Genomic DNA, 26,982 nt, shown 5'->3' with positions numbered 1-26,982 from the left:
GGGGAGAAAATTCAAACATCGGAGATGCAAAGGGACTTAGCAGCCCATGTAGAAGACTCACAGAAGGTAAATTTACAGGTTGAGTCTGTGGTAAAGAAGGCAAATGCAATGTTGGCATTTATTTCAAGAGGAATAGAATATAAAAGCAAGGAGATAATGCTGAGCCTTTATAAGACACTAGTTAGGCCGCACATGGAGTACTGTCAACAGTTTTGGGCCCCATATCTCAGAAAGGGTGTGTTGTCATTGGAGAAAGTCCATAGGAGGTTCACGAAGATGATTCCAGGACAGAAGGGGTTAACATACGAGGAGCGTTTGGCAGCTTTGGACCTGTAATCACTGGAATTTAGAAGAATACAGAGGAGGATCTCATTGAAATGTACCGAATGTTGAAAGGACCAGATAGGGTGGATGTGGAGAGGATGTTTACTCCAAACAACAGGAATTCTGCAGATGCTGGAAATTCAAGCAACACACATCAAAGTTGCTGGTGAATGCAGCAGGCCAGGCAGCATCTGTAGGAAGAGGTGCAGTCGACGTTTCAGGCCGAGACCCTTCGTCAGGACTAACTGAAGGAAGAGTGAGTAAGGGATTTGAAAGTTGGAGGGGGAGGGGGAGATCCAAAATGATAGGAGAAGACAGGAGGGGGAGGGATGGAGCCAAGAGCTGGACAGGTGATTGGCAAAAGGGGATACAAGAGGATCATGGGACAGGAGGTCCGGGAAGAAAGACTGGGGGGGGGGGGGGACCCAGAGGATGGGCAAGAGGTATATTCAGAGGGACAGAGGGAGAAAAAGGAGAGTGAGAGAAAGAATGTGTGCATAAAAATGAGTAACAGATGGGATACGAGGGGGAGGTGGGACCTTAGCAGAAGTTAGAGAAGTCGATGTTCATGCCATCAGGTTGGAGGCTACCCAGACGGAATATAAGGTGTTGTTCCTCCAACCTGAGTGTGGCTTCATCTTTACAGTAGAGGAGGCCGTGGATGGACATGTCAGAATGGGAATGGGATGTGGAATTAAAATGTGTGGCCACTGGGAGATCCTGTTTTCTCTGGCGGACAGAGCGTAGATGTTCAGCAAAGCGGTCTCCCAGCCTGCGTCGGGTCTCGCCAATATATAAAAGGCCACATTGGGAGCACCGGACGCAGTATATCACCCCAGTCGACTCACAGGTGAAGTGTTGCCTCACCTGGAAGGACTGTTTGGGGCCCTGAATGGTGGTAAGGGAGGAAGTGTAAGGGCATGTGTAGCACTTGTTCCGCTTACACAGATAAGTGCCAGGAGGGAGATCAGTGGGGAGGGATGGGGGGGACGAATGGATGTTTACTCCGATGGGTGTATCCAGAACTAGAGGGCACAGCCTCAAAATTGAGAGGTGACCTTTTAGAACAGAGGAAAGGAGGAATTTTTTCAGCCAGAGAGCAGTGAATGTGTGGAATCCCCTGCCACAGACTGTGGTGGAGGCCAAGTCTGTGGGTATATTTAAAGCGGAAGCTGATAATTTTCTGATTAGTCAGAGCATGAAAGGATATGGCGAGAAGGCAGGGGTATAGGGTTGAGTGGAATTCAGGATCAGCCATGATGGACTGAATGGCCTAATTCTGCTCCGATGTCTTATGGTCATGGCAACAAGTCCTTCTGGGCACATCTCAGCAGCGGAATCAAAGAAACAATAACAAGAGGAAGTCATACATTAACTAGTACTCACATGTTCTTGCACATGCTTTTTGAAAGAAGGTTTATCAGGTACAATGTAGTCCTTTTCATGGAAAGCATGCAGCAGTAAATATTCATTCCTCTCAGAACGGCCACCCATTAGTGTACGCGACTAAGAGAAATAAATCAACATATAAAGCATATTATTCATCAATAATAAAAGTCATTTGCTACCAATGTAACTCATTTTCTTTAATGACTTATCGGTAACATTCATAGAATCATCAGCAGTGTAACCTCTATTAGTGATATCAAAGAGTATTCCCCATATCTTAATCAAGATTTGGTAAAATTGTCAGAAATTACATAAAACATCTCGCCTTACTCAGTGCCACACTGGATGTGCTAGTGTAAGCATGTGATAAATTAGCAAACCTTTCACTCCAGAAACATTGAAAACCTACAGCACAATACAGGCCCTTCGGCCCACAATGCTGTGCTGAACATGTAGTTTTGAAATTACCTAGGGTTACCCATAGCCCTCTATATTTCTAAGCTCCATGTACCCACCCAGGAGTTTCTTAAAAGACCCTATTGTATCCGCCTCCACCACAGTCGCGGGCAGCCCATTCCACGCACCCACCACTCTCTGCGTAAAAAACATACCCCTGACACCTCCTCTGTACCCACTTCCAAGCACCTTAAAATGTGCCCTCTTGTGTTAGCTATTTCAGCCCTGGGGAAAAGCCTCTGTCTATCCACACAATCAATGCCTCTCATCATGTTATACACCTCTATTGGCTCTTGAACTCAATCCCACGGTTGAAAGCCAATGCACCGTATGCCTTCTTAACCACAAAGTCAACCTGCGCAGCAGCTTTGAGTGTCCTATGGACATGGACACCAACATCCCTCTGATCCTCCACACTGCCAAGATTCTTACCATTAATACTATATTCTGCCATCATATCTGACCTACCAAAATGAACCACCTCACACCTATCTGGATTGAACTCCATCTGCCACTTCTCAGCCCAGTTTTGCATCCTATCGGTGTCCCACTGTAACCTCTGACAGCCCTCCACACTATCCACAACACCCCCAACCTTTGTGTCATCAGCAACTTTACTAACCCATCCCTCCACTTCCTTATCCAGGTCATTCATAAAAATCACGAAGTGAAGGGTTCCCAGAACAGATCCCTGAGGCACACCACTGGTCACTGAACTCCATGCAGAATATGACACGTCTAAAACCTCCCTTTGCCTTCTGTGAGCAAGCCGATTCTGGATTCACAAAGCAAGGTCTCCATGGATCCCACGCCTCCTTACTTTCTCAATAAGCCTTGCAACGGGTACCTTATCAAATGCCTTGCTGAAATCCATATACACTACATCTACTGCTCTACCTTCATCAACATGTTTAGTCACATCCTCAAAAAATTCAATCAGGTTCGTAAGGCATGACCTGCCTTTCACAAAACCATGCTGACTATTCCTAATCACATTATGCCTTTCCAAACATTCATAAATTCTGCCTTTCAAGATCTTTTCCATCAACTTACCAACCACTGAAGTAAGCCTCACTGGTCTATAATTTCCTGGGCTATCCCTACTCCCTTTCTTGAATAAGGGAACACCTGCAACCCTCCAATTGTCAGGATCTCTCCCGTCCCCATTGATGATGCAAAGTTCATTGCAAGAGGCTCAGCAACCTCCTCCCTCATCTCACACAGTGGCTTGGGGTACATCTCACCCAGTCCTGGAGACTTATCCAACTTGTCGCTTTCCAAAAGCTCTAGCGCATCCTCTTTCTGAACGTCTATATGCTCAAGCTTTTCAATCCGCTGTAGGTCATCCGTACAATCGCAAGATCCTTTTCCACAGTGAATACTGAAGCAAAGTATTCATTAAGTACCTCTGCTATCTTCTCCGGTTCCATACACACTTTTCCACTGTCACATTTGATTGGTCCTATTCTCTCACGTCTTATCCTCTTGCTCTTCACATACTTGTAGAATACTTTGGGGTTTTCTTTAATCCTGCTCACCAAGGCTTTTTCATGGCCCCTTCGGGCTCTCCTAATTTCATTCTTAAGCTCCTTCCTGCTAGCCTTATAATCCTCCAGATCTTTATCATTACCTAGTTTTTTGAACCTTTCCTAAGCTTTTCTTTTCTTCTTGACTACTAGATTTTCAACAGCCTTTGTACATCACGGTTCCTGTACCCTACCATCATTTCCCTGTCTCACTGGAACGTACCTATGCAGAATGCCACTCAAATATCCCCTGAACATTTGCCACATTTCTGCCGTACATTTCCCTGAGAACATTTGTTCCCAATTTATGCTTCCAAGTTCCTGCCTGATAGCCTTATATCTCCCCTTATTCCAATTAAACGCTCTCCTAACTTGTCTGTCCCTATCTCTCTCCAATGCTATGGTAAAGGAGATAGAATTGTGATCACTATCTCCAAAATGCTCGCCCACTGAGAGACCTGACACCTGACCCCTGACCAGGTTAATTTCCCAATAGCAGATCAAGTACAGCCTCTCCTCTTGTAGGCTTAACTACATATTGTTCTGCTCCCAATGAGTTCTCCAACTCTAGTATCTTTACCACTTCCTCATTCTGACACTCGATAATGAGCCCCTTTCCTCCCCCAACCAGCCCACTTCACATTATGACGGACATGATGGGGAACAAGGTTGTAAGTGAAATGCAAACCAAGGTTGACAGCAACATCCAGAACTAAGTAATTAACTTAAATAAACCACGGGAGTGGAAGAGGAAATAAAAAATCTTCTCAGGATCTGTTTTATTATCATTGACACAAAAGTGTGAAGTTTATTACTTAGAGACGTCAGCAGAATGCAAAACACAGTTACAAGAAAAGAAGGTAGATAAGTTGTGCAAATGAAGAACAGTGAATTCACGGACAAGAAAACTAGTGAGATACTTACTAAATCGAATAACAGGCACTGTTGAATTAATAAATTCAATGGACAAATGGGTATCAGTGGGATAAAATGATGTAGTAGTTGATGTATTGGAAAGCTAACAGTCCATTACACTAAAATCAAATCACTCAACACAGGAAGCAACAGTGGCTGGTCAGTGCCAAACTACAAATAACATGACAACCGAGAAGGTTGCAAAAGAAAGTTTCAAACAAAAGAGTATTTCAGTGCATGTAAAGCATGAACCAGTCCCAGTCAGAATGAGCTACAGCAGAAGTTTCAAGCTTTAGCAGAAGCAAAAGCCATTTGAGGGGGAAAACTGGAAGTCTAAAAAGCACTGAAAAACTAAGTCTCACAGAGTTTGGGATAGACAGACTGAGGAGTGCAACAACTGCAGAGACCTGCAGCTAAATTGTGTCAGCAAACGTTCACAATGGACTTAGTCACTACAAATATCGATATAAAATCCAATTCTAAAATTAAGATCAAGGTAGATTGGAAATGAACATCATAAACACTATGCATAAATAACATTTGTAGGGTTCCATAAATAGTAACATAAATCATAAAGTTAATTAACCAGGTACATTTAAAAAAATTCATTAAGACATTAAGTTGGTCAATGAATTAAGATTGGTGTTGTTGGGCAATAACATTAATAGGCTTCAGCTTCGGTAAATTTTGATTACCATATGATGGCGATGAAACTATATACTCAAACAGCCAAGCACGATACCGTATAACCAAAGCCTCCGTTTGCCTGTTCTCCTTGCAAGAGCAAACTCCTTCAACATTGCAGAGGAAACTACTGCATATTTTCATCACACAGCGAATTATACACGTGCTGCCTATAAGATTTACAGTGCATCTAGTAGAGCCTTACACACAGGTAAAATACATAGATCAGTTTACAATATTGAATGTTGATGTACAGAAGCCAAGAATATTTAAAACTTTGGGGAAAAGAAGTTAGGTTGTTGGTAGATTGTTTTGATATTTCAGCTTGAAACAATTAAAAACTGACTTTTAAAAGTAAAACCACTGTTAGATTGATAAAATTGGTAAGAGTTTAGCAATGGTTTCAACAGCATAATTCACTAATATTACATTACCATGACATTTCCAGCAATGCTAGTTATCTGCAGAGCTAAAGGTAGCACATTGAGTTCACACATAATCTGCAGGATGTATTTTGCATCCATCCAGGTATTCTGAAGTAGATGCATAAGTTGTTGAGAGTCACTGGAGGAACAGAGCAAAAAGTTAAAACCATCACAACATACAGCAACAGATACATACAACTCTAGCTTGCTAAATTAGCTTCTTACAACAATTTCAGTGCAAGTTACTGCCCTGAGGCTCCAGTAATTCCATTCAGCCCTGATCTGTGTGTTCTCCCTGTGAATGTGTGGGTTACCTCTGAGAGTTCCATATCCCAAAGACAGGTGGGTAGGATAATACATCTAGAGTCAGGTGAATGGGCTTGTGGTCGTGCTGCAAGGCTGCTATTTTAAAAAGCACGATTAGTCTTTATTCTGCATTTTTTAAATCCTATCCCATCAGAGTACTTTCCATGAGTTTCCAGCCATTTGTATGCTCTGCAAGAATGCCATTAAGACAACATGATCCGGCATGTTCCCACTGAATGGACAAGATGCACTGCAAGCACCAATTAACTGAACTACTTTTCAGGTACCCAGTATCTTCATTCAGAGCTTCAGCTCAGACATAACATTTTTCACCAATCTTTGCACTAACAGAGATACACAAACTGCATCCCAGTGCAGCCTCCTCTACATCAGTGAAACCCACACAAACTGGAGGGTTCACCTAGTTGAGGTCTTTCACTCCATCTGCTGTTAACAGCCAAGATTTCCCCCAGTAACCATTTCAATTCCACTTCCCATTCCCACACTGACATGTCTGTCCACAGCCTCCTTTACTGCCTTGCTGAGGCCCAACACAGATTGGAAGAGCAACACCTCATATTCATATCCAGTTTTGACAGTCTCCAACATGAGGAAGGCACAAGATCTCTGACTTCCGGTAACCACTCCCCTCTGTCCAAATACCCAAACCCTTCTGCCCTTTTACCCCTTCTCTTCCCCCTCTCCTACCCTCATGACCTTCCTATCACTTACACCTTCCCCTATCTGGATCCCCACCTCCTTCCTTTCACTCCATGGTCTGCTGTCCTCCATTTGAATTCTTTTTCTTCTTCAGCCCTTTGCCTCTTTCACCTATCACCACCCAGTTCCTCAGATCAATGCCTTTTATTCTGCATCCTTTTATTCTGGCTTGTTTCCCCTTTCTTTCCAGGTGGAGGATCTCAGTCTGAACCATCAACTGTTTATTTCCCTCCATAGCTGCTGTCTGACCTGCTACATTTCTCCACCATTTTGTGCGTTGCTACAACTGCATCGCACTTTGTCATCTGTGATGAAGGAGGGAGAAGAGCAATGAAATTCCCACTTCAAGTCCATTTCAGACAGGAATCATAATTGGACAAAGGACGCTTTCAATCACATATCTGAAGAGTTGAAATCTGATCTCGCAATTGTAAGGCCCAAGTTAAGTGCCCTCTCCTTCTGCCCCTAGACTTCATTATACCGGGATTTGGCATGTAATCAAAACTCTCACTTACAAACAAATATCCCTCACCTGTAAAAATTCTGAATATTTTCGGCAGGAATGACGACCCTCTCAGCCTTGAGGATCTGGTGGACCAATTCAGTTAAGCTGTAGCTCTTGCAGCGGATTAACTCTTTAGCAGAAATTTCAACATCACAAATCAGCCTGCCACAAGCTGCATTCTTCTCAGCAAACCCTCCACGACCCTTTAATAAAACAGTAATGGCAAACTGAATCACTGAGGGGAAGGTCAGCTCTGCAAAAAGAAAATGTCAGTAGGACAATTGGTCTGGAGGTTCTGGACATCCACACCCCCCCCCTCCCCAGCCGAGTACAGTCAATGAAGCAATTACACTGAGTTCAGGGCCAAAGTACTTTTATTATAAAAACCTACTCCCACTTCAGAGATATTAACACAATTTTACAGAAGAAACTACTTGTTGCTCCAACTGAGTTGACACACAGGGCCTCGCAGTGAGGCTGAATTTGGCAGTGCTTTATATTGTCATTTCTGGAGCTGCTCGTTGATGGGTCTTATTGCAAGAAAGGTCATCCAGTTGAAGTCTGCAAAATTCCTTTTGCCTCACGCAAGAGGTCCATTCTGTCAAGTGGAGGACAGAAAGAGAACCCAACAGAATGCCTGTGCTCATGCAGCAAGCTGTTGCAGAGAGACAGTTTTATTAACCATCACTGCAGTACCTCGAGTCTGAACTGGCTCATCACCTTATTTACAAATAAGCCATTGGAACTTTAATAAACCTGAATTCAAGTAAAAGGGCACACTCTCCCCAAAACACAATTTGTAACTTTGACATCTGCTATCATGTGATGGGATTTTATAATGTCAGACCCCTGACCACTGAGAAACTCTGGCCAACATGAAGAAACTGACCACCACCACAGATTAGATCTGGTGGTAACTGGCTGTTTCCTCAGATTGCCTGCTTTACTTCTATGCAATATGGAATCAGCCTTTCTCACAGACAGAAAAAAAATCTGAATCAGCTAGTCACTTCTTGAGGAGTCAGGGGAGGAGTTACAGGATTTATTGTCCATCCCTAGTTGTCCACAAACTCAAGAGGAAGTCAAAGAGTAATTTACTGCCCTCACTGTGAGAACCTAATTCAGTTGGTTAATTCCTCTGATAATCAAGTTACCATGAATACCAAAAAATTCTTTACAAAAATCCAATTGAACATATGGTAACACACCTGTGATGTAACAGCTTTATTAATCCAGTACCTTCTCTCAAGTAATTGTAATTAACTATATATTTTTAAAAAAACAGCACTTTAATGCATACTAGAACTACACTAAGCCTTATTGAACAATTCTTATAACATTTACTATACTTATTCTCACAATTTAACATTAAGGGTGTCATTGTACAGACTGCTAATTTTGTTTTTTAAATGTAGCTCTGATGACAAGTGTTTTCTCCTTCACTTTGCATGTGGGATAATACTTAACATTCACAGGTCACATATAGTGTGGGTTTCCATTAGAGTGGTAATGGCATTCCATTATTTAGTCTGTTAGCATATATCAAAAGCATAATGACTCTGGGTTAAAAGCATTTTTACCAATATACGTGGCAATCTACTTCCATTACTTGTGCACATTGCTGTTTAAACATAACAGTAACTTCATTTCTTTTATTGTCGCTCTCTGGCAGATTACGAATTCCTCATTCTGAGAAAACCAGACATGCCTTACCCCAAGTTTAGGCATTGCAGATCTCCTCAACCGACCAATCTTTGACCAGTGAGGAACTTTGCACCAATTAATTCTTTGCAGCAGAACGTCAAGATCAAATCCATAAATATCATGGCCCTGAAAGCAAGTACGCACAGATGTTAAACACATATTGTTCAACAACAAGCTGAGACAATAACCGAGATTATCTTCAGAAATTATTGGTGATATCATGAAATGCTGCTTAAGATCAAGAAGATGGGGCTTCCCATGAGAACACAGAAGAGTTACATTCCAACGCACCTCAGAGTGCAGTGACAAGCGTGCAAACAACTGCAAGCTGAGAGTGCAGCGATAGATTGCAAACAACCCCCAATGCTCATAAGCAATTTACAAGAAAATACAAAATGCTGAGGATACTCAGCAGGTCGGGCCACATCGGTGGGAAGAGAAGTGGAGTCAATGTTTCTGTCCGGAAGAAGTCATTAAGCTATAGGGAGAGCTGGGGGGTTAATGAGTTAACTTAATGAGTTCTTTTGTTCTTAGAAACATAGAAAACCTATAGCACAATACAGGCCCTGCAGCCCACAAAGCTGTGCCGAATATGTCCTTACCTGAGAAATTACCTAGGGTTAGCCATAGCCCTCTATTTTTCTCAGCTCCATATACCTATCCAGGAGTCTCTTAAAAGACCCTATTGTATCCACCTCCACCACTGTTGCCAGCAGCCCATTGCATGCACTCACCACTCTCTGCATAAACTTACTCCTGATATCTCCTCTGTACCTACTTCTGTCTCCTTCCTTTCTGACAAAATGTGACCTCTTTTTCTCTTTCCACAGATGTGGCCTAACGTCAGTGTGGATACAGCTAAGGAACTGCAAGGTTAACAAGACCTTGATGGGAGTTGCATACAGACCTCCAAACAGTAGTAACGACGTGACCTACAGATTACAACAGGAAATAGAACATGCATGCCAAAAGGGCAATGTTACAACAGTCATGGGGGGACTTCAATATGCGGGTAGATTGGGAAGATCAGGTTGATGCTGGATTACAGGAGGGGGAATTTCTGGAGTACCCACAAAATGGCTTTTCAGAGCAGCTCGTAGTTGAGCCCACTAAAAGATCACATATTCTGGATTGGGTGTTGTGCAATGAACCAGAATTGATTAGAAAGCTTAAGGAAAAAGAACTCTTACGGACAAGTGACCATAATATGATCAAGTTCACCATGAAATATGAGAAAGGGAAGCTAAAGTCAGATGTATCAGTTTTAGAGTGGAGTAAAGGGAATTACAGAGGCACGAAAGAGGAGTTGGCCAGAATTGATTGGAAGAAGAACAGTTGCAGAAACGTTGGCACAGCAGCAAAGGCTGGAATTTCTAGAAGCACAGGATATATAAATCCCAAAGAGGAAGAAGTATTCTAAAGGGAAGATGATACAATTGTGGCTGACAAGAAAAGTCAAAGCCAACATAAAAGCCAAAGAGAGAACATATAATAGAGCAAAAATTAACAGGAAGTTAGAGGATTGGAAAGCTTAGAAAAACCAACAGAAGGCAACTAAAGGAGTCATTAAGAAGCTAAAGATGGAATATGAAAATAAGCCAGCCCGTAATATTAAAGAGGATACCAAAAGTTTCTTCAAATAATGTAAAGTATAAAAAGGAGAACGTAAGAACATAAGAAATAGGAGCAGGAGTAGGCCATCCAGCCCATCGAGCCTGTCCCACCATTCAATAAGATCATGGCTGATCTGTCCGTAAACTCAGCTCCATCTACCTGCCTTTTCCCCATAACTCTTAATTCCTTTACTATGTAAAAACCTATCTAACTGTTTCTTAAATATATTTAGTGAGGAAGCCTCAACTGCTTCCCTGGGCAGAGAATTCCACAGATTCACCATTCCCTGGGAAAAACAGTTTCCCCTTATCTCCATCCTAAATCTTTTCCCCTGAATCTTGAGGCAATGTCCCCTAGTTCTAGTCTCACCTACCAATGGAAACAACTTTCCTATTTCTATCTTATCTATCCCTTTCAAAATTTTGTATGTTTCTATAAGATCCCCTCTCATTCTTCTGAACTCCAGACAGTATAGTCCCAGGTGACTCAATCTCTCCTCATAGGTTAACCCCTTCATCTCTGGAACCAACCTGGTGAACCTCCTCCGCACTGCCTCCAAAGCCAGTATATTCCTCCTCAAGTATGGAGACCAGAACTGCACACAGTACTCCAGGTGTGGCCTCACCAGTACCCCGTATAGTTGCAACATAACCTCCCTGCTCTTGAATTCAATCCCTCTAGCAATGAAGGCCAACATTCTGTTTGTCTCCTTAGTAACCTGTTGTACCTGCAAGCCAGCTTTTTGTGATTCATGCAAAAGCACTCCCAAGTCCCTCTGCACAACAGCATGCTGCAATCTTTCAATATTTAAATAATAATCTGCTCTTCTATTATTCCTTCCAAAGTGGATGATCTCGCATTTACCAGCGTGGTATTCCATCTGCCAGACCTTGGCCCACTCACTTAACCTATCTATATCCCTCTGCAGGCTCTCCACATCCTCTGTACAATTTGCTTTTCCACTCAGTTTCATGTCATCAGCAAATTTTTCTACGCTACACTCAGTCCCTTCTTCCAAATCATCAATGTAAATGGTAAACAGCTGCAGGCCCAGCACCGACCCCTGCGACACCCCACTCACCACTGACCGCCAATTGGAGAAACACCCATCTATACCAACTTTCTGCCTTCTATCGGTTAACCAATCCACTATCCATGCCAATACACTTCCTCCGACTCCATGCATCTGTATCTTATTTATAAGTCTCTTGTGCGGCACCTTATCGAATGCCTTCTGGAAATCCAAGTATACGTCATCCACCTGTTCCCCTCTATCCACTGCACTCATTATGTCCTCAAAGAACTCCAGTTAAGTTTGTCAAACAGGACCTGCTCTTTCTGAATCTATGCTGTGTCTGTCTAATGGAACCACTCCTTTCTAAATGTTTCGCTATTTCTTCCTTAATGACAGCTTCAAGCATTTTCCCGACTACAGATGTTAAGCTAACTGGCCTATAGTTGCCCGTCTTTTGCCTACATCCTTTTTTAAAAAGTGGCGTGACATTTGCTGTCTTCCAATCCGCCGGGACCTGCCCAGTCTAGAGAGTTTTGATAAATGATTACCAACGCGTCTAACCTCCACCAATTCTTTCAGCACCCTGGGATGCATCCCATCAGGACCAGGGGACTTATATACCTTCAGGCCCTCTAGTTTGCTCATCACTATCTCTTTAGTGACAGTGATTTTATCGAGGTCCTCACCTCCCATTTCGTCCATAACATCCTTCTTTGGCATATAAGACGTGTTCTCCACCGTGAAAACGACACAAAATAGTCGTTCAATGCCTCAGCCATTTTCTTGTCACCCAGTATCAATTTCCCCTTCTCGTCTTCCAAGGGACCCACATTGACTTTAGCCACCCTCTTCCGCTTTATATGCTTATAAAAACTTCTGCTATCTGCTTTGCTAGAGGGATTGAATTCTAGAGAAGGGAGGTCATGCTGCAACTACACAGGGTACTGGTGAGGCCACACCTGGAGTACTGTGTGCAGTTCTGCTCTCCATACTTGAGGAAGGATATACTGGCTTTGGAGGCAAGAGTGGATATCAGCCCAATGGAAAATGATGCTGGGGAGATAGTGATGGAGGACAGGAAATGATGGACGAACAGAGGAAGAATTTTGCATCAGGCTTCACTTTGGAAGACACCAGCAACATGGTGGAAGTTCCCAGTGTCAAGGGGCATGAAGTGTGTGATGCTACCATAATTAGAGAGAAGGATCCTGGGAAACTGAAAGGTCTGAAGGTGTTAAGTCACCTGGACCAGATGGTATACACCCCAAAGCTCTGAAGAGGTGGCTGAAGAGATTGTGGAGGTATGACTTTCAAGAATCACTAGATTCTGACATGGTTCTGGAAGACTGGAAAATTACAAATGTTCAAGAAGGGACAGATGCAGAAGAAAGGAAACTATAGGCCCGTTAATCTAACCTCAGTGGTCAGGAAGATGTTAGAGTCAATTATTAAAGATGAGATCTCAGGGTACTTAGAGGCACATGATAAAATAGGTCATAGTTATCATGGTTTCCTCAAGGGAAACTCTTGCCTGACTAAGGAGAATCAGTTGATGTTGTGTGCTTGGATTTTCAGAAGGCCACTGACAAGGTGCCACACATGAGGCTGCTTAACAAGCTACAAGCCCATGGTATACAGGAAAGATTTACAGTATGGATAAAGCAGTGACTAATTGGCAATAGGCCAAGAGTGGAAATAAAGGGAGCCTTTTTTGACTGGCTGCTGATGACTATGGTGTTCCATAGGGGTCTGTGTTGGGACATTCCTTTTACATTATATGTCAAAAATTTGGAGGATGGAATTGATGGCTTTGTTGCAAAGATGCAGACAATATACAGACTGGTGGACAGGCAGGTAGTTTTGAGGAAGTAGAGAGGCTACAAGAGAACTTGGGCAAATTAGGAGAATGGGCAAAGAAATGGCAGATGGAATACAGTGTTGAGAAGTGTATGGTCATGCACGTTGGTAGAAGCAATGAATGGGTTGACTATTTTCCAAGTGGAGAGAAAATACAAAAAACTGAGACGCAAAGAAACTTGGGAATCCTTGTGCAGGTGTCCCTAAAGGTTAATTTGCAGGCTGAGTCTGTGGTGAGGAAAGCAAATGCAATGTTAGCATTCATTTCAAGAGGACTAGAATATAGAAGCAAAGATGTAGTGTTGAGACTTTACAAAGCATTGGTGATGCCTCACTTGGAGTACTGAGAGCAGTTTTGGGCCTCTTATCTTAGAAAGGATGTGCGAAAACTCCAGAAGTTTCAAAGGAGGTTCATGAAAATAATTCCAAGATTGAATGGCTTGTCATATGAAGAGCATTTGATGGTTCTGGGCCTGTATTCATCGGAATTCAGAAGAATGAGGGGTGACCTCATTGAAAAGTATCAAATGGTAAAAGGCCTTGATAGAGTGAATTTGGAGAGGATGATTCCTGTGGTGGGAGAGTCTAAGACCAGAGGGCACAGCCTCAGAGTAGTGGGGCGCCCTTTTAGAACAGAGTTGAGGAGGAATTTCTTTAGTCAGAGAGTGGTGAATCAGTGTAATTCTTTGCCCCAGGCAGCTGTAGGGGCCGTCTTTATGCATATCTAAGGTAGAGGTTGATAAGATACTTGATTGGTCAGGGTATGAAGGGATACGGTGAGAAGGCAGGAGATTGAGGATGAGAGGAAAATTGGATCAGCCATGATGAACTGGCAGAGCAGACCTGATAGGCCAAACGGCCTAATTCTACACCTACATCTTACAGTTTTATGGTATTTGAAGCATTTTCTTTCATTTTAGATCTACAGCATCTGCAGTACTTTTGAGTTTCACATGAGTGATCACTGTTGGCTCCAGCAGCTCCACTAGTTTCAATGAAGAACAGCAGCATGGGTGAGGAGCACTGCTCAATTAATAAATTTTAAATTAAAGTTATGTACATGTTCTAAAGAGCTTTTAATTTGACAATTTTAAAAATGAAAATTAATCATTTACGTAATCTTGAATAGCTATCAATGTTACTGAATGTTAAAGACATCTGAAAACATTCAATGCCTCGTGCTTAGACATCTGCCGAAAGTAGGGCAGTCCATTGGATGTCAAGAATTCTTTCTTTGGCGAGGCTTGTTAAGTCCCTGCAAAGTGATTGACATTGAGAAAGGGATGATAAGAACCAGCATGACAGGACAGTTCTACTTAGAGACCCAATTAAACTAAGTGCAGTCAGTGGGTAAGCGAGCAGCAACCATGGGCAACTTGCTTGTGCCAGAAAATTCTGACCATTAAGTTCAAACAACGTAAGGAACAGGAGCAACGGAAGACTAATTGGTCCCTTGAGCCTACTGCACCCTTAAATAGGATCATGGCTGGCCCAAATTTAGCCATTTTCTCACTCTCACCCCATCCTTCTTACAGTTCAAGTGACTGTCAGACAACTATGTCTGATGACTCCATCTCCACAGTTCTCTGTGGTAGAAAATTCCAAAGAGCCAAAGCTCACTAAAAGAAGCAAAACCTTGTCATTTCTATCTTCTATAGCCATCCCTTATTCTGAAATTCTTCGATTTATATCAATCACTAAAGGATTTCAGTCACAAGGAGTGGTCATTTTGAAAAGATGCTACAACCTGTGAAAAACAAGTCACAGGAGGATAACAGAATCTGGGAAGTACTTGTGGGGTTTGGAAGAATGGGTAAGATGGAAGAGATGTGGAGACTAAAGGTTTCTGGGAATAATGGCGGTGGGAAATTAATGAAATTGTTTCACTTACAATTTTATTCATCTTAATCTAAGTTTATCATTAACCATGTTAATTGGAGATCAGACCTGATAGGATGTATGTGAATAAAAACCAAAGGCTTTCCTGCCTTCTGTAAACCAATCAAAAATGGCATTCACCAGAGAATACATGCAGCATGACTGATGCTCATTTCCCACATTACCAAGAATAGTATGACTCAGTTTGGATAGATATTTTGTCAATTTATGCTAAAATTTAAACCAAATGGGTCACATTGTTCTCAAATTCCATAAATAATTATGATGAATTAAGAACATAATAATCAGAAGCAACTTTAAAAAAGCAGTATTAAAATCATTCCAAAAAAGACAAATGGTATTATTTATTTTTTAAAAAATTCAAGGCAAGTCCAACTGAATTTGTTTGGCCTACATATACTTGTACAAATGGAGATGCTGAAAAGGCAGCAGTCCAGAACTTGGGAATGATTTATGCGCAGCAGTTCAGTGGTAAATATATATAATAAAATCTCCACATTTTGCAATATTCACTGTGGTGACTACACTTCTTTCTGGTAGCTGTGAGCTTTCATATTTGTGATTCCATGGGCAACCTTCGACAATATTACTCAAAATTTCAACTCACCACAAGAACATCAGGGTCAATCTTATGAACCTTTGCCAAGAAGAAGCCCAAGAGAGTCCTTTCAGTAGCAGCAACCTCAACTTTGGCATTCTGAAATCAATACATAAATCAGTTCAAAGGTCTAAATTAAAGAACCAACTGCTTTTTGACTAGAATTTAAACAAATTAACTTATCCTCTCTACCCTATCACTCGGTCATTGCTAAACCTTCAGATGAAATGAACATTTACTTAGAGAGCCTAAGTAATCATTTGAAACTCATGTAATTTAAGATTTCTTGAGTGCAGTCTACTGTTATTTTTGATGCACCCAGTACACATCTGCAATTTTTCTGAAGAAATCCTTTTCACCCCATAAAGAATTTCAACTATTCTTAATCATTACATGCATTATTAACAAGTTTAATTATCTACATAGTGCCAAGTCTTTCAAGGGAAGTACATACTCAGTTAGAAGATCTGCTTCTTCATTTGAAAATAGCTTATTTGATAAAGGCTGATATGGCTGAAGGATTGAGGCTGAAAATCCATGTTCTGGATGTTGCTGCCGTCATTAAGATGTACCAATAAAATCAAGGTAATAAAACAATTAACTATTTTTTTTAAAAGTCTGGCAGAACAAATTACAATTCACGTCATTCCTGAAGGACTAAAGCAGTTAAAACTATTTTGAAAAGGGTACCGAGCAGACTTGGTAAATTAACTATCAGTGAGTAATTACTCTTTACATTACCTTGACGATGCTAAAAACAAACAAAAACTTCCAAATGAAAATATTCATTTATTCTCTTATTTTTTAATTATTTTTATTACTTATAATTTTCACAATACATGAAAGTCTGCCAACTAGCTTTCTTCTCTGCCATAAGGAAATATGAAATATTTACTAATTTATTTGCCCATCCACCATGAAGAATTTTTAATTGGGCATACTATTTAAAATATGGCACAAATATTGTCCATTTGCCCAGTTTGTCTCCCCTCCAGAAAAAAAAACAGTATTCTGTTATCCCTCTGAGGAACTTAGTCAGAAGCTGAATCTCACGAGCTTTCCAAGCTAGTATCAAGAGGCTACAGCACTTGGGGAATGCTGCACTTAATCTAGTGACACTACCGGATATGACCGCATTTGCTTATTTCTTTCAACCTTGGTAGGTTATTGCCTGTCCAAATGACTCATCCAGATGGTGATGGACTAGAAGAGACCTTTCCAATGTACAAAACTCAAATCCACACAAGGCAGTTCAGGAAAGATAAGCAATTTTATTTTCACTAATAGCTTCACACATTTGTTCAAATAATTTTTTTAGATGATAATTATCTGGACCAGTTTAAATCCCATTAACACATTCAAAATGCTTACAAATAGAAAAAAAGCATAATTTCTGTACAAGAACTGGAATAAAAATTCCCTTTTGGTATCATCACATTAATAAACTTTACAATAATGATAGTGGCAGAGAGAAATTACTCACTTTTCTTGCCAAAGCCTCCCGGAAATCATAAGGAAAAATGCAGTCACTAGGCTTGGTAACAGCTAGAGTGGGAGGAAGCATTAACAATTTAACAAGGTTTTCAGCACAGACTTCCTTCTTATGAGCATGATTAATAAATGAATAGGAAAATCAAGGAGCTGCATTCTCTACTGATGCACATATCCAAGCTCATCACTCCTGAAGATACCAATACTCAGGACAATGACCAGCTTCTACCATTGGCTATTTCAATATGGATGCAATTTAAGTAGAGGCATCTTTAAGATTACAAAAGTACGTTCCTAAGCCTTCGAAAACACCTACCACAGAAATGGGCCTGGAATGGAGGCTGGGGAGCAGCTTTGTCCAGAGGAAATTCGTGATGAACTAAAGCTGCCAAGGCTACAATCTGGAACAGAAGAAGATGATATAAATAGACCCTTTCAGCAGTATTACCACCTCTTTGAATTATAGATAGTCGTGTTGAAAATCACAGCTAAAACCCTCAAGCTTTGCTTTGCCCATGATTGATTTTAATGATGCACACAAATTACTCAGAACATCTGTCTGAAGAAGAATCTGATGTTAAGACAAGCAAAGTTTCATTACCAATGCTATACCGAATCAGCATCAAATATTTACCCAAAGTTTTCATTAGGCTCCATAGAACATGTAAATCCAGTTTAAACTTAGGTATTAAGTTATGTGTGGTACCATTCTCACATACAAGGAAGGTTCAATCCCACTCCAGACTTCAACAAAAAAAAATTCAGCGCAGTACTAAGAGAATATGGTCTTTCCAGTAAATTATTATAAAGAAGTCCCATCTCAAGATAGATGCAAAAGCTCTCAAAGAACCATTCCAAAGAGATGGCATTCACCAAACTGCATCAACATCTCCATACAAGTATACGAATTAAAGCAGGAACAGGCCACTCTGCCCTTGCAACACGCTCTGTTGTTCACTAAGAACATCACTGGTCGAATTGCTAATTTATTGCATCTTCACATTCCCACCAACCACACATACCATTTCAACTGTTGCAATATGAAGAATCTATTAAAATCCTGCCCCAAAAATATTGTTTCTGCCATCCTATGAGGAAAGAGTTGCAAAGACCTCTGGGAAAGCGAACTGCACCTCTCGTTTCTTTAATGAGTAACTCCTCATTTCTAATGTTGCCCCCAGACAAGGAGGCATCGTCTTCACATCCACCCATCAAGAACCATCAGGCCTGGTTCAATCAAGAATCCTCTCACTTCAGTGGAAACAAGCAAGTCAGTCGACCCTTTCTTCACAATGTGAATCTCAATTAACATCACAAAAGGGAGGGTCTCTGGTCAATGTCACAAGGCTGTTCGTGGGACTTCTCTGCAAATTAGCTGCCGTGTTTCCACTATACACAGGGGATGACATTTCAGAAATAATTGATTATCTATGAGTACTCCTGGGATGACCCAAGGCCATGAATATGTCAAATAAATGCGAATCCCTTAGCACCTTAACCTCATTTTACTTATTATCCAAACTGCCAAAAACCAATTGTCAGCCAGTCAACTGAGTTTCACATGGAATTTAGCTCCATGTATTCAAATGCAAATTTGCAGAATAAAGCAATGGCTAACAAAATTGTTGGACCAGAGTCTCCATGTATCCATACTAGTTTATGTGGCAACATAACTGTTTTCTTTATCGATAGAGAATTTGCACAAAGCTTAAACATTTCTGAACGAAGGCTATTCTTTTCATATTTGGAATACTGATCCACAACTCAAGCCAACTACAATGCAAACCATTCTGATGTCATTTTTTAATGTAGTGAACTGATCTCTAAATCATTCTTATTGACCCATCGGTCTTATTAATGAAATACCAAAACTGTTAGCCTTAAGAATTTGTGGCTGGCAAAAATCATGGTTAATCGTCAGTCATTTTCCATCAAAACACAAGCCCGACTTACCTCATTCTGATGCGTTTTGGCATTCTGCACAGTTTTCATACTAACTGACATCGTAATAAGAGGAGGTGGCGCCATGTCCTTTACCACAGTCAGGTGATCAGGTTTCAGCACCACAGCCTCCACTTTGCACCAACTCATAGATTGATTGGGGAGTTCTAAAAAGAAGACAGCACCGGGATTTATTTACACAGAGTACCCAAATTAAATTTCAACTTAACATGCATGTATGATCCTTCTGCAGGTGACTGAGCCAAACTGATTTCCATGCACTTTTGGATTCACCACATTAACTGACACTGTTATGGTTCTCACTCCTCGGGTACAACTCCACTCTCCCCCAAAATCACTGTCACCGCAGAGAAATCCAAAGTCCCCTATCAATCTCATTGAACCAGGGAAACTTTACATCACCGGGAAGCCAACAGAAAGCAAGGTTGGGGGGGGGGGGAGGGAAGGTGCACTTAGTGGTAGGATCCTGTTGGAGATGGCGGAAGTCACATGGCAGATAATGTTCTGGATACCGAAGCTCGAGGGGTGGTAACTAAGGACAAGGGGCGGGAGGATGGGCTGAGGGCAGATGTGCGGGAAATGGAGATACAGGTAAGGGCAGCATCATTGGTAGTTTAAGGAAAACCCCGTTCTTTGAAAAAAAAAGGACATCTCAGATGTTCTAGAATAGAAAGCCCATCCTGAGAACAGGTGCAGTGGAGACAGAGGAACTGAGACAAGCGTGGCAGAGTGGTGAGAGGTATAGTCAAGTCACAAACAAGAGAAAATCTGCAGATGCTGGAAATCCGAGCAACACACACAAAATGCTGGAGGAACCCAGCAGGCCAAGCAGCATCCATGGGAAAAAGCACAGTCAAAACTTGGTTTTTCAGGCCAAAACCCTTCCACAGGACTGGAGAAAAAAGACTGAGGAGCAGATTTAAAAGGTGGGGGAAGGGAGAGAGAAACATCAGGTGATAGGAGAAACTTCAAGGGGAAGGGATGAAGCAAAGAGCTAGGAATTTGATTGGTGAAAGAGACAGAAGACCATGCAAGAAAGAAAAAAAGGGGAGGGGAGACAAGAGCACCAGAGGAAGACGATGGGTGGGCAAGGAGATAACATGAGAGAAGGAAAAGGGGATGGGAAATGGTGAAGGGGAGGTATGGTCAAGATACCTAAGAATCAATAGGTTTGTAAAAGATATCTGTGGATAGTCTGTCTCCAGAGATGGAGACAATGAAATCAAGATAAGGGAGAGAAGTGTCAGAGATGGACCAAGGACAGTTAGGGGCAGGGAGGAAGTTGGAAGCAAAGTTGATAAAATTGCTGAGCTCAGCATGGGTAGAGGAAACAGCACCAACGGAGTCACTGACGACGCAGAAAAAAAGATGAGGAGTTTTAACAGTGTAGGCTTGGAAAATGGACTGCTCCATGTAGCTGATGAAAAGGCAGGCATAGCTAGAACCCATGTGGGTGCACATACAACACTTTTAGTTTTGGAAAAAGTAGGAGAAGCGAAAAAAGAAACTGTTGAGGCTAAGAACCAATTCACCAGATGGAGAAGGGTGGTGGAGGGGAACTGGTTAGGTTTGTTGTCCAGAAAGCAGAGAGTTTTAAGGTCTTCCAGAGTTTGGGGTGGGGGGGGGGAGGGGAGGGGAAGAGTGTATTGGGGCAGGACATGCATTGTGAAATGATGTGATCTGGGCCAGGGAACGGAAAGTGACTGAAGTGGTGGAGAGCATGTGAAGTGCCATGGATGTTGGTAGGAAGGGACTGAACCAAGGGAGACGAAATGGAGTTGAGGTGAGCAAACACAAGTTCCTTAGGGCAGGAGCACGCAGAAACAGTAGGCTTACCAGGGCAGTCAAGTTTGTGGATCTTAGGTAGGAGGTTGAAATGAACAGTGTGGGGTACTATGAGGTTGGTGGTAGTAAATGTGAGATCTCCAGAGACTATAATGTTGGTGATGGTGCAGGAACCAATAGACTGTTGTTCCTTCGTGGGGTCCTGTGCAAGGGATAAGAGGAAGTGGCCTCAGCAAGGTAGAGTCAGTTTGCCAGACTACAAGTGTGGGTTTGATGGTGAGGTCGCGATGGTTGAATGGTTATAGATGAAAAGAACCAGAGTGGGCAGAAGTCTGTAGCGGGGTATCCAAGAAAGAGGGTTGAAGCGCTCGGTATGCCATAAGTGGCAGGGTCTCCTGGTGGTTAGCCATTTCAATTTGAATTCCCATTCTGACAAGTCTGAATATATTTGTATGTGGACTTGAAGAACAGTAACTTCACAAGGTCTCAAACCAAATACAGAAAGACTGGACTTGGTTAGATTTTTCTCAACTGAAGCAAATGGTGACAAGAGACAGGATCTTCTGGTGGCTACCCATTTTAATTCAACTTCCCATTCCGACATGTCTGTCCATAGTCTCCTCTACTGCCACGAGGAGGGCAAACCCAGGTTTGAGGAGCAACAACTCGCATTCTGGCTGGATAGCTTCAAACCTAAAGTCATAGATAGCGATCTTTTGAATTTCTGGTAATTTCTCCCCGAACCACAGCCCCTCCCCCCATTTTATCCCTTTCCCCTTCCCCAGCCGAACTTCTTATTCTGACTTCTGCCCCCTTCTTTTCCAGTCAGTCCTGATGAAGAGCCTCGGCCCAAAGCATCGACTCTTTATTGCCCTCATTGAAGTTGCCTAACTTGCTGAGTTCCTCCAGCATTTTTGTGTTTGTGACTCTAGATTTTCAGCATCTGCAGAATCTCTTGTTTTTATGTTCAGCTCCACTTCACTGCCATGAGGAAATCTATGTCCCCAGTCCTTGATCTCTCTAAGACAAGGGTTCGCAACCTGGGATCCACAGATCCCCTCGGTTAGGGTCCACCGCATAAAAAAGGTCAGGAACCCTTGCTCTCAGGGAAATAGGCCTTTCCTATTTCCTCTATCTGCACCTTATAATTTAAGCTACTTTACTTAGTCTGCCCTCAGCTTTCCGCTCCAAAGAAAACAACCCCAGGTTATGTAATTTTACCCACAGTTATACCTTTCTACTTGTGCTAACTTCCTCGTAAATCTCCTCTCCATCCTCTCCAGCACAATCACATCTTTCAATTAATATGGCAACCAGAACTGCACAACATGTTACTATAGTATTACAGACAGCATTAGCCGAGTCAGGAAGGTTGTACTAGAAAAGGAAAACATTTGAATGCCCTTATTACCTGCCCTGCAACTTTAAAGGTCAAGTTTAGCAATACCATTCAATATCCTAAATACACTGTTTTACTATGCTTTCATAAAGCTCTCCAAATGCAAGTGCTCACATAACGCAGAAATAAAATTCATTTGCCACTGTCTACCCAGTTAACAAAAGAGTCCACTTTTCCTGCAGTCTTAAGCACTATTCCTCACATGGTCATTTCTAGTATCATTTGGAAACCTCTTTACTGTACCTACACACTGAAGTCAAAATTATTCATTTATATCACCATCACTAAGAGCTCTGTGGAACTCCAAATATCTCAAATATCATCCTTTACCAATTGCTTCTTGCCACTGAGCCAATTTTCAATTAAAATTACCACACTTCCAATATCCCACGGGCTTTTCCCTTTTGGGACCTATCAAAGCTTGAGCTAAAATCCTCACTGGACGTTTATCAGTCGTCATCAGCCCCTCCCCTCCTGTCCCCTAGAAATGCTAATCTTCCACATTCATGCCCATTTTAATCAGAATCCTTTCCAGAACCTCTCCAATCAGGTATGCAATCTTGCCACAGTACCAATACAGCTTTGCCCAGCCCATAAATGGCCCACAGTAATGGTGACAACCTATTCCTCAGTATCCTTGCTGACCTGTCTGCAGTCTTAAACACAAACTCCTCCATTCAATCCTTCACAGCTGCCATTGTCCTCCAATCTCTATGTTGCCCAGCTGACTTAAACCAAGTGAGTGCCGTTCCATTCTTACCTCACAGACTCATAGCCAGAGAAGCATTGACAACATAGTTCTTACACCAGTGCTGTCTTCCTCCGCTGCCTCCAAGGATTCTTCCCCATATCCTCTCTTCCACCCAACCTCCCCATTTCTCATTTATTTCTTGTCCCACTACAACTTCTTCAGAAAACGCCACACTGATCTCCACAACCAATGTCACCCAGCTTTATCCAATCTTTCCTGGCCTTTTAACTGTCAGAAGAGTAGAAACTTGAACAGGCAATCAGACTGTTTATAACATTGATATTAACCAAGAGTCATCAAATCTCATGTGTGCCATCACAAACTGCCCACTTCCATCTCTAAATGCTGACTAACTCTACTCCAAACTTCAATTACCTTCTCTACATCATTCTTATCACCACACTTGACTATTCCCCAGTTTTTCATCCATCATCACCATGCTTTCCAAATGGCAGCATCTCCAGGTGAAGAAATATTTCATTTTAACACTTCCCCCCTTGTTTTTAAAACCCTTTATGGTCTCACCATTCTCATAACAGAAATCGCCCCCAATCCTACAGCCTTCCAAGATCTGTCTAATTCTCGCCTCCACTTCATTAATTTAATCATTCCACTTTCAACAAACATACGTTCAACTACTTTCTTTTCTCCTTGAAGGCGCTTCTTGGCCATAGAACATGGAACAGTACAGGACAGAAACAGGCCTTTTAGCCCAATATGTTGTGCTGAGCCAAATAAATTAGTAATCAAATGGCCAACTGAACTAATCTCTTCAGTCTACACGATGTCCATATCCTTCCATTTTCCTCACATTCATGTGTCTATCTAAACATCTCTTAAGTCTTTAATGTTTCTGCCTCTACCACCAACCACCCCAGACAGAGCACTCCAGGCACCAGCCTCTCTGTATAAAAAAAACTTGCCCCTCACAACTCCTTTGAAATTACCCCTCTCTCACCTTATATGCATGCCCACAGGTATTGGACATTGGAAAAAGATACTGTCAACTCTATCTCTGCATCACATTATTTTATAAACCTCTATCAGGTCTCCCTTCAGCCTCAGCGCTCCAGAGAAACAACCCAAGTTTGTCCAACCTCTCGTTATAGATCATGCCCTCTAATCCAGGAAACATCCTGGTAAACCTCTTCTGCACCCTCTCCAAAATCTCAACATCCTTCCAGCAGCAGGACAACCAGAAATGTATGCAGCCTAACTACAGTTTTATAAAGCTGCAACCCAACTTCTTGACTTTTGAACTCAATGTCTCAACTAATAAAGACAAGCATGACATATGATTTCTTAACCACATGTGGAGCTTTGAACTTAGACCTCAAGAACCCTCTACTCATCAAGGGCAAGACCTTTAGCAATGTACTGTCTCTTCACATTTAACCTACCAAGGTACAGCATTTCATATTTGGCCAGATTAAACTCATCTATCATTTCTCCACTCATATCTCCAACTGATCTATATCCTACTTTATTCTTTGCCAGTCTTCTATGCTATCCACAACACCACCAATCTTTGTATCATCTGAAAACTTACTAACACACTCATCTACATTGTCATCCAGGTCACTTACATACAGTCCATCTGTTCTAACATTGTTTTATGTGACTTGGGGTGATTTCAAATTTTTGTCAAGCAACTCTCCTATTAAAGACTTGCCACATTAAAGATACAGTGTGAATTGTAGTCGGCTTCATTTTAGGTCATACTTATGCTGAACATGCTGCCAGGGTAGGGATTGCAGTCATGGTGATTCAAAGCTTGATCACAGAGAAGAATATTGAAGAAGATTTGGGAGGAGAAGAGGGAGGCAGAAAGTATACAGGAAACTTCATATCTCAGCCCCAGGACAGCCAAAGGTTCTGACAATGGTAGAGCCAGAAAGGAAAAGGAGGCAGAAGAAATGAAGATGATGCAACAGGGCCATTGAAAGGTAGAGGAAGCCACAGAAAGATGGAGAAGCAAAGACATCAAGTAATCTAATGAGCTTTGAAAAAGCAGGTGCTAGGGCACTAGCAGCCAGTGTGAGGGCATGAAGAGAGGGACAAATAGGATGGAACAGGATATGGAACAAAATATCAAGTGCCGTCCAGATTAGTAAATCCCAGCTAAATTTGTAATACCAGATGTAAAACATTTCGAGTTTAAGGTTAGAAAAAGAAATATGGCAAAAGGTGGAGTTTTGTGTCAACATGAAGAAAGAACAGGAATAAGACAAAGTTGAGTTGTATCCCAGCATCAATACCAGGCCTATGCATGAAGATCTTCAGCTCAAGATATTAAGAGACGCCAATGTCCTTGAATTGGCAACTCTATATGTTATCTACAATTTCAAACAGGGGAGAAGAGAGAAAGTATTGGCAAGTTTTGCTACAGTTTTGTCTTATTTTATTTCCCCCTTCACTAGGCATTACTGTGCTATGATGCCCATTGTTTCAGTGTAAAACAAAGCACTACCGTTATTAAATAAAGTGCAGGAAATGGCAAAACTTTTTTTTAATACTCATTTTTGAGAACTGGGTATTGCCAGCAACACCAACAGTTTTAGTCAGTTTCTAATTGCCCTCCACAAGATGATAGGAAGCTATTTTCCAGAACCACTGCAATCTACGGAATAGAACTGAATAGCTTGCTAGGCCACTTCATCAAACACTTAGGGGTCAACACACGATATGGGTTTCATTCACATGTAGGCCATATCATGGAAGATTTGTTTCCCAAAGGATATCAGAAAATCTGATGGCTTTTTGAATGACAATGTTCATATTCATCATTGGACAATTGATAATTCTTCCCAAATTCTAGTTTATAATTAGATACTAAATTCCACAGCTGCTATGATTTGATCAGAATTTCAGACTCCTGATTGTTAGACTACATGGTTGGTCACCAATCTGGTAACAACCACGGCACAGCCAACACACCCATCGTTATTCAAGAGTACCCCTGTAATTCAGTGTGTGCAATTTCAGTACAGTAAGAAACAGAAAAATTATGAGTTGTCCTCGGAGAAGCAAAGTCGTTGCAATTACTTTCTCCCCCCCACCCCAAGAAAAAGAGAGTGCATTGAAGCTATAAAGTAATTGCAAGTTGTCATCTATCCTGAAGAAGGGTCTCTGTCCAAGACGTTGACTATCTATTCATTTCCATAGATGCTGCCTGACCTGCTGAATTACTGAATTGTGTGTGTTGCTCTGCAAGCTGTCATCTGTCCTGGCTGTAAGTTGTCAATGTGAAATATAAACGGCTCCTCCTGGAAATGATGGTGCTTGTTCTGTCATGAGTTTCCAACACTTCTTGCTTTTATACTAAAAGTGCCCTTAGGTCTTAAACACTAGTCTAACCTGTGTGTTTGATTTTAAGCACAGTCTGAAATAGTCAAGCATCACTGATTCAAGATTTCAAGTTTATTTATCACACGTACAGCAAACCATACAGAGAAATGCATCGCCTGCGTTAACAAGTGTGTGCTGTAGGGAGCTCGCAAGTGTCGCATCACATTCTGGCGCCAACACAGCATCCACACAATGCTCAGCAGAACAACACTGAAGAGAACAAGCAGCCGAACAACAGCAGCAAAACAAGCCCCGTTCCCCCCTCCCACCTACGTGCATATACATCCCGCCAACCCCAAGTTGCCATAT

General features: G+C 41.8%; 1 protein-coding gene across 4 annotated transcripts in view; it reads right to left on the bottom strand.

Moving 5' to 3' along the window:
- The window catches only part of pola1 (polymerase (DNA directed), alpha 1), a 306,438-nt gene that overhangs the window by 238,573 nt on the left and 40,883 nt on the right, over positions 1–26,982 (bottom strand). For all 4 annotated transcript variants that reach the window (XM_072260537.1, XM_072260535.1, XM_072260536.1 and 1 more), the window contains exons 15-22: positions 19,382–19,536; positions 17,745–17,829; positions 17,421–17,482; positions 15,947–16,036; positions 8,964–9,080; positions 7,278–7,453; positions 5,729–5,858; positions 1,711–1,830 (exon numbers count right to left, since the gene is read on the bottom strand). In XM_072260537.1, coding sequence (XP_072116638.1) covers positions 1,711–1,830; positions 5,729–5,858; positions 7,278–7,453; positions 8,964–9,080; positions 15,947–16,036; positions 17,421–17,482; positions 17,745–17,829; positions 19,382–19,536 — 935 coding nt within the window. The remainder of the gene's footprint in view (positions 1–1,710; positions 1,831–5,728; positions 5,859–7,277; positions 7,454–8,963; positions 9,081–15,946; positions 16,037–17,420; positions 17,483–17,744; positions 17,830–19,381; positions 19,537–26,982) is intronic.

This window comes from Mobula birostris, chromosome 6, assembly GCF_030028105.1.
Source record: "Mobula birostris isolate sMobBir1 chromosome 6, sMobBir1.hap1, whole genome shotgun sequence".
NCBI lineage: Eukaryota > Metazoa > Chordata > Chondrichthyes > Myliobatiformes > Myliobatidae > Mobula > Mobula birostris.
This window is presented reverse-complemented; position numbering and strand designations above follow the sequence as displayed.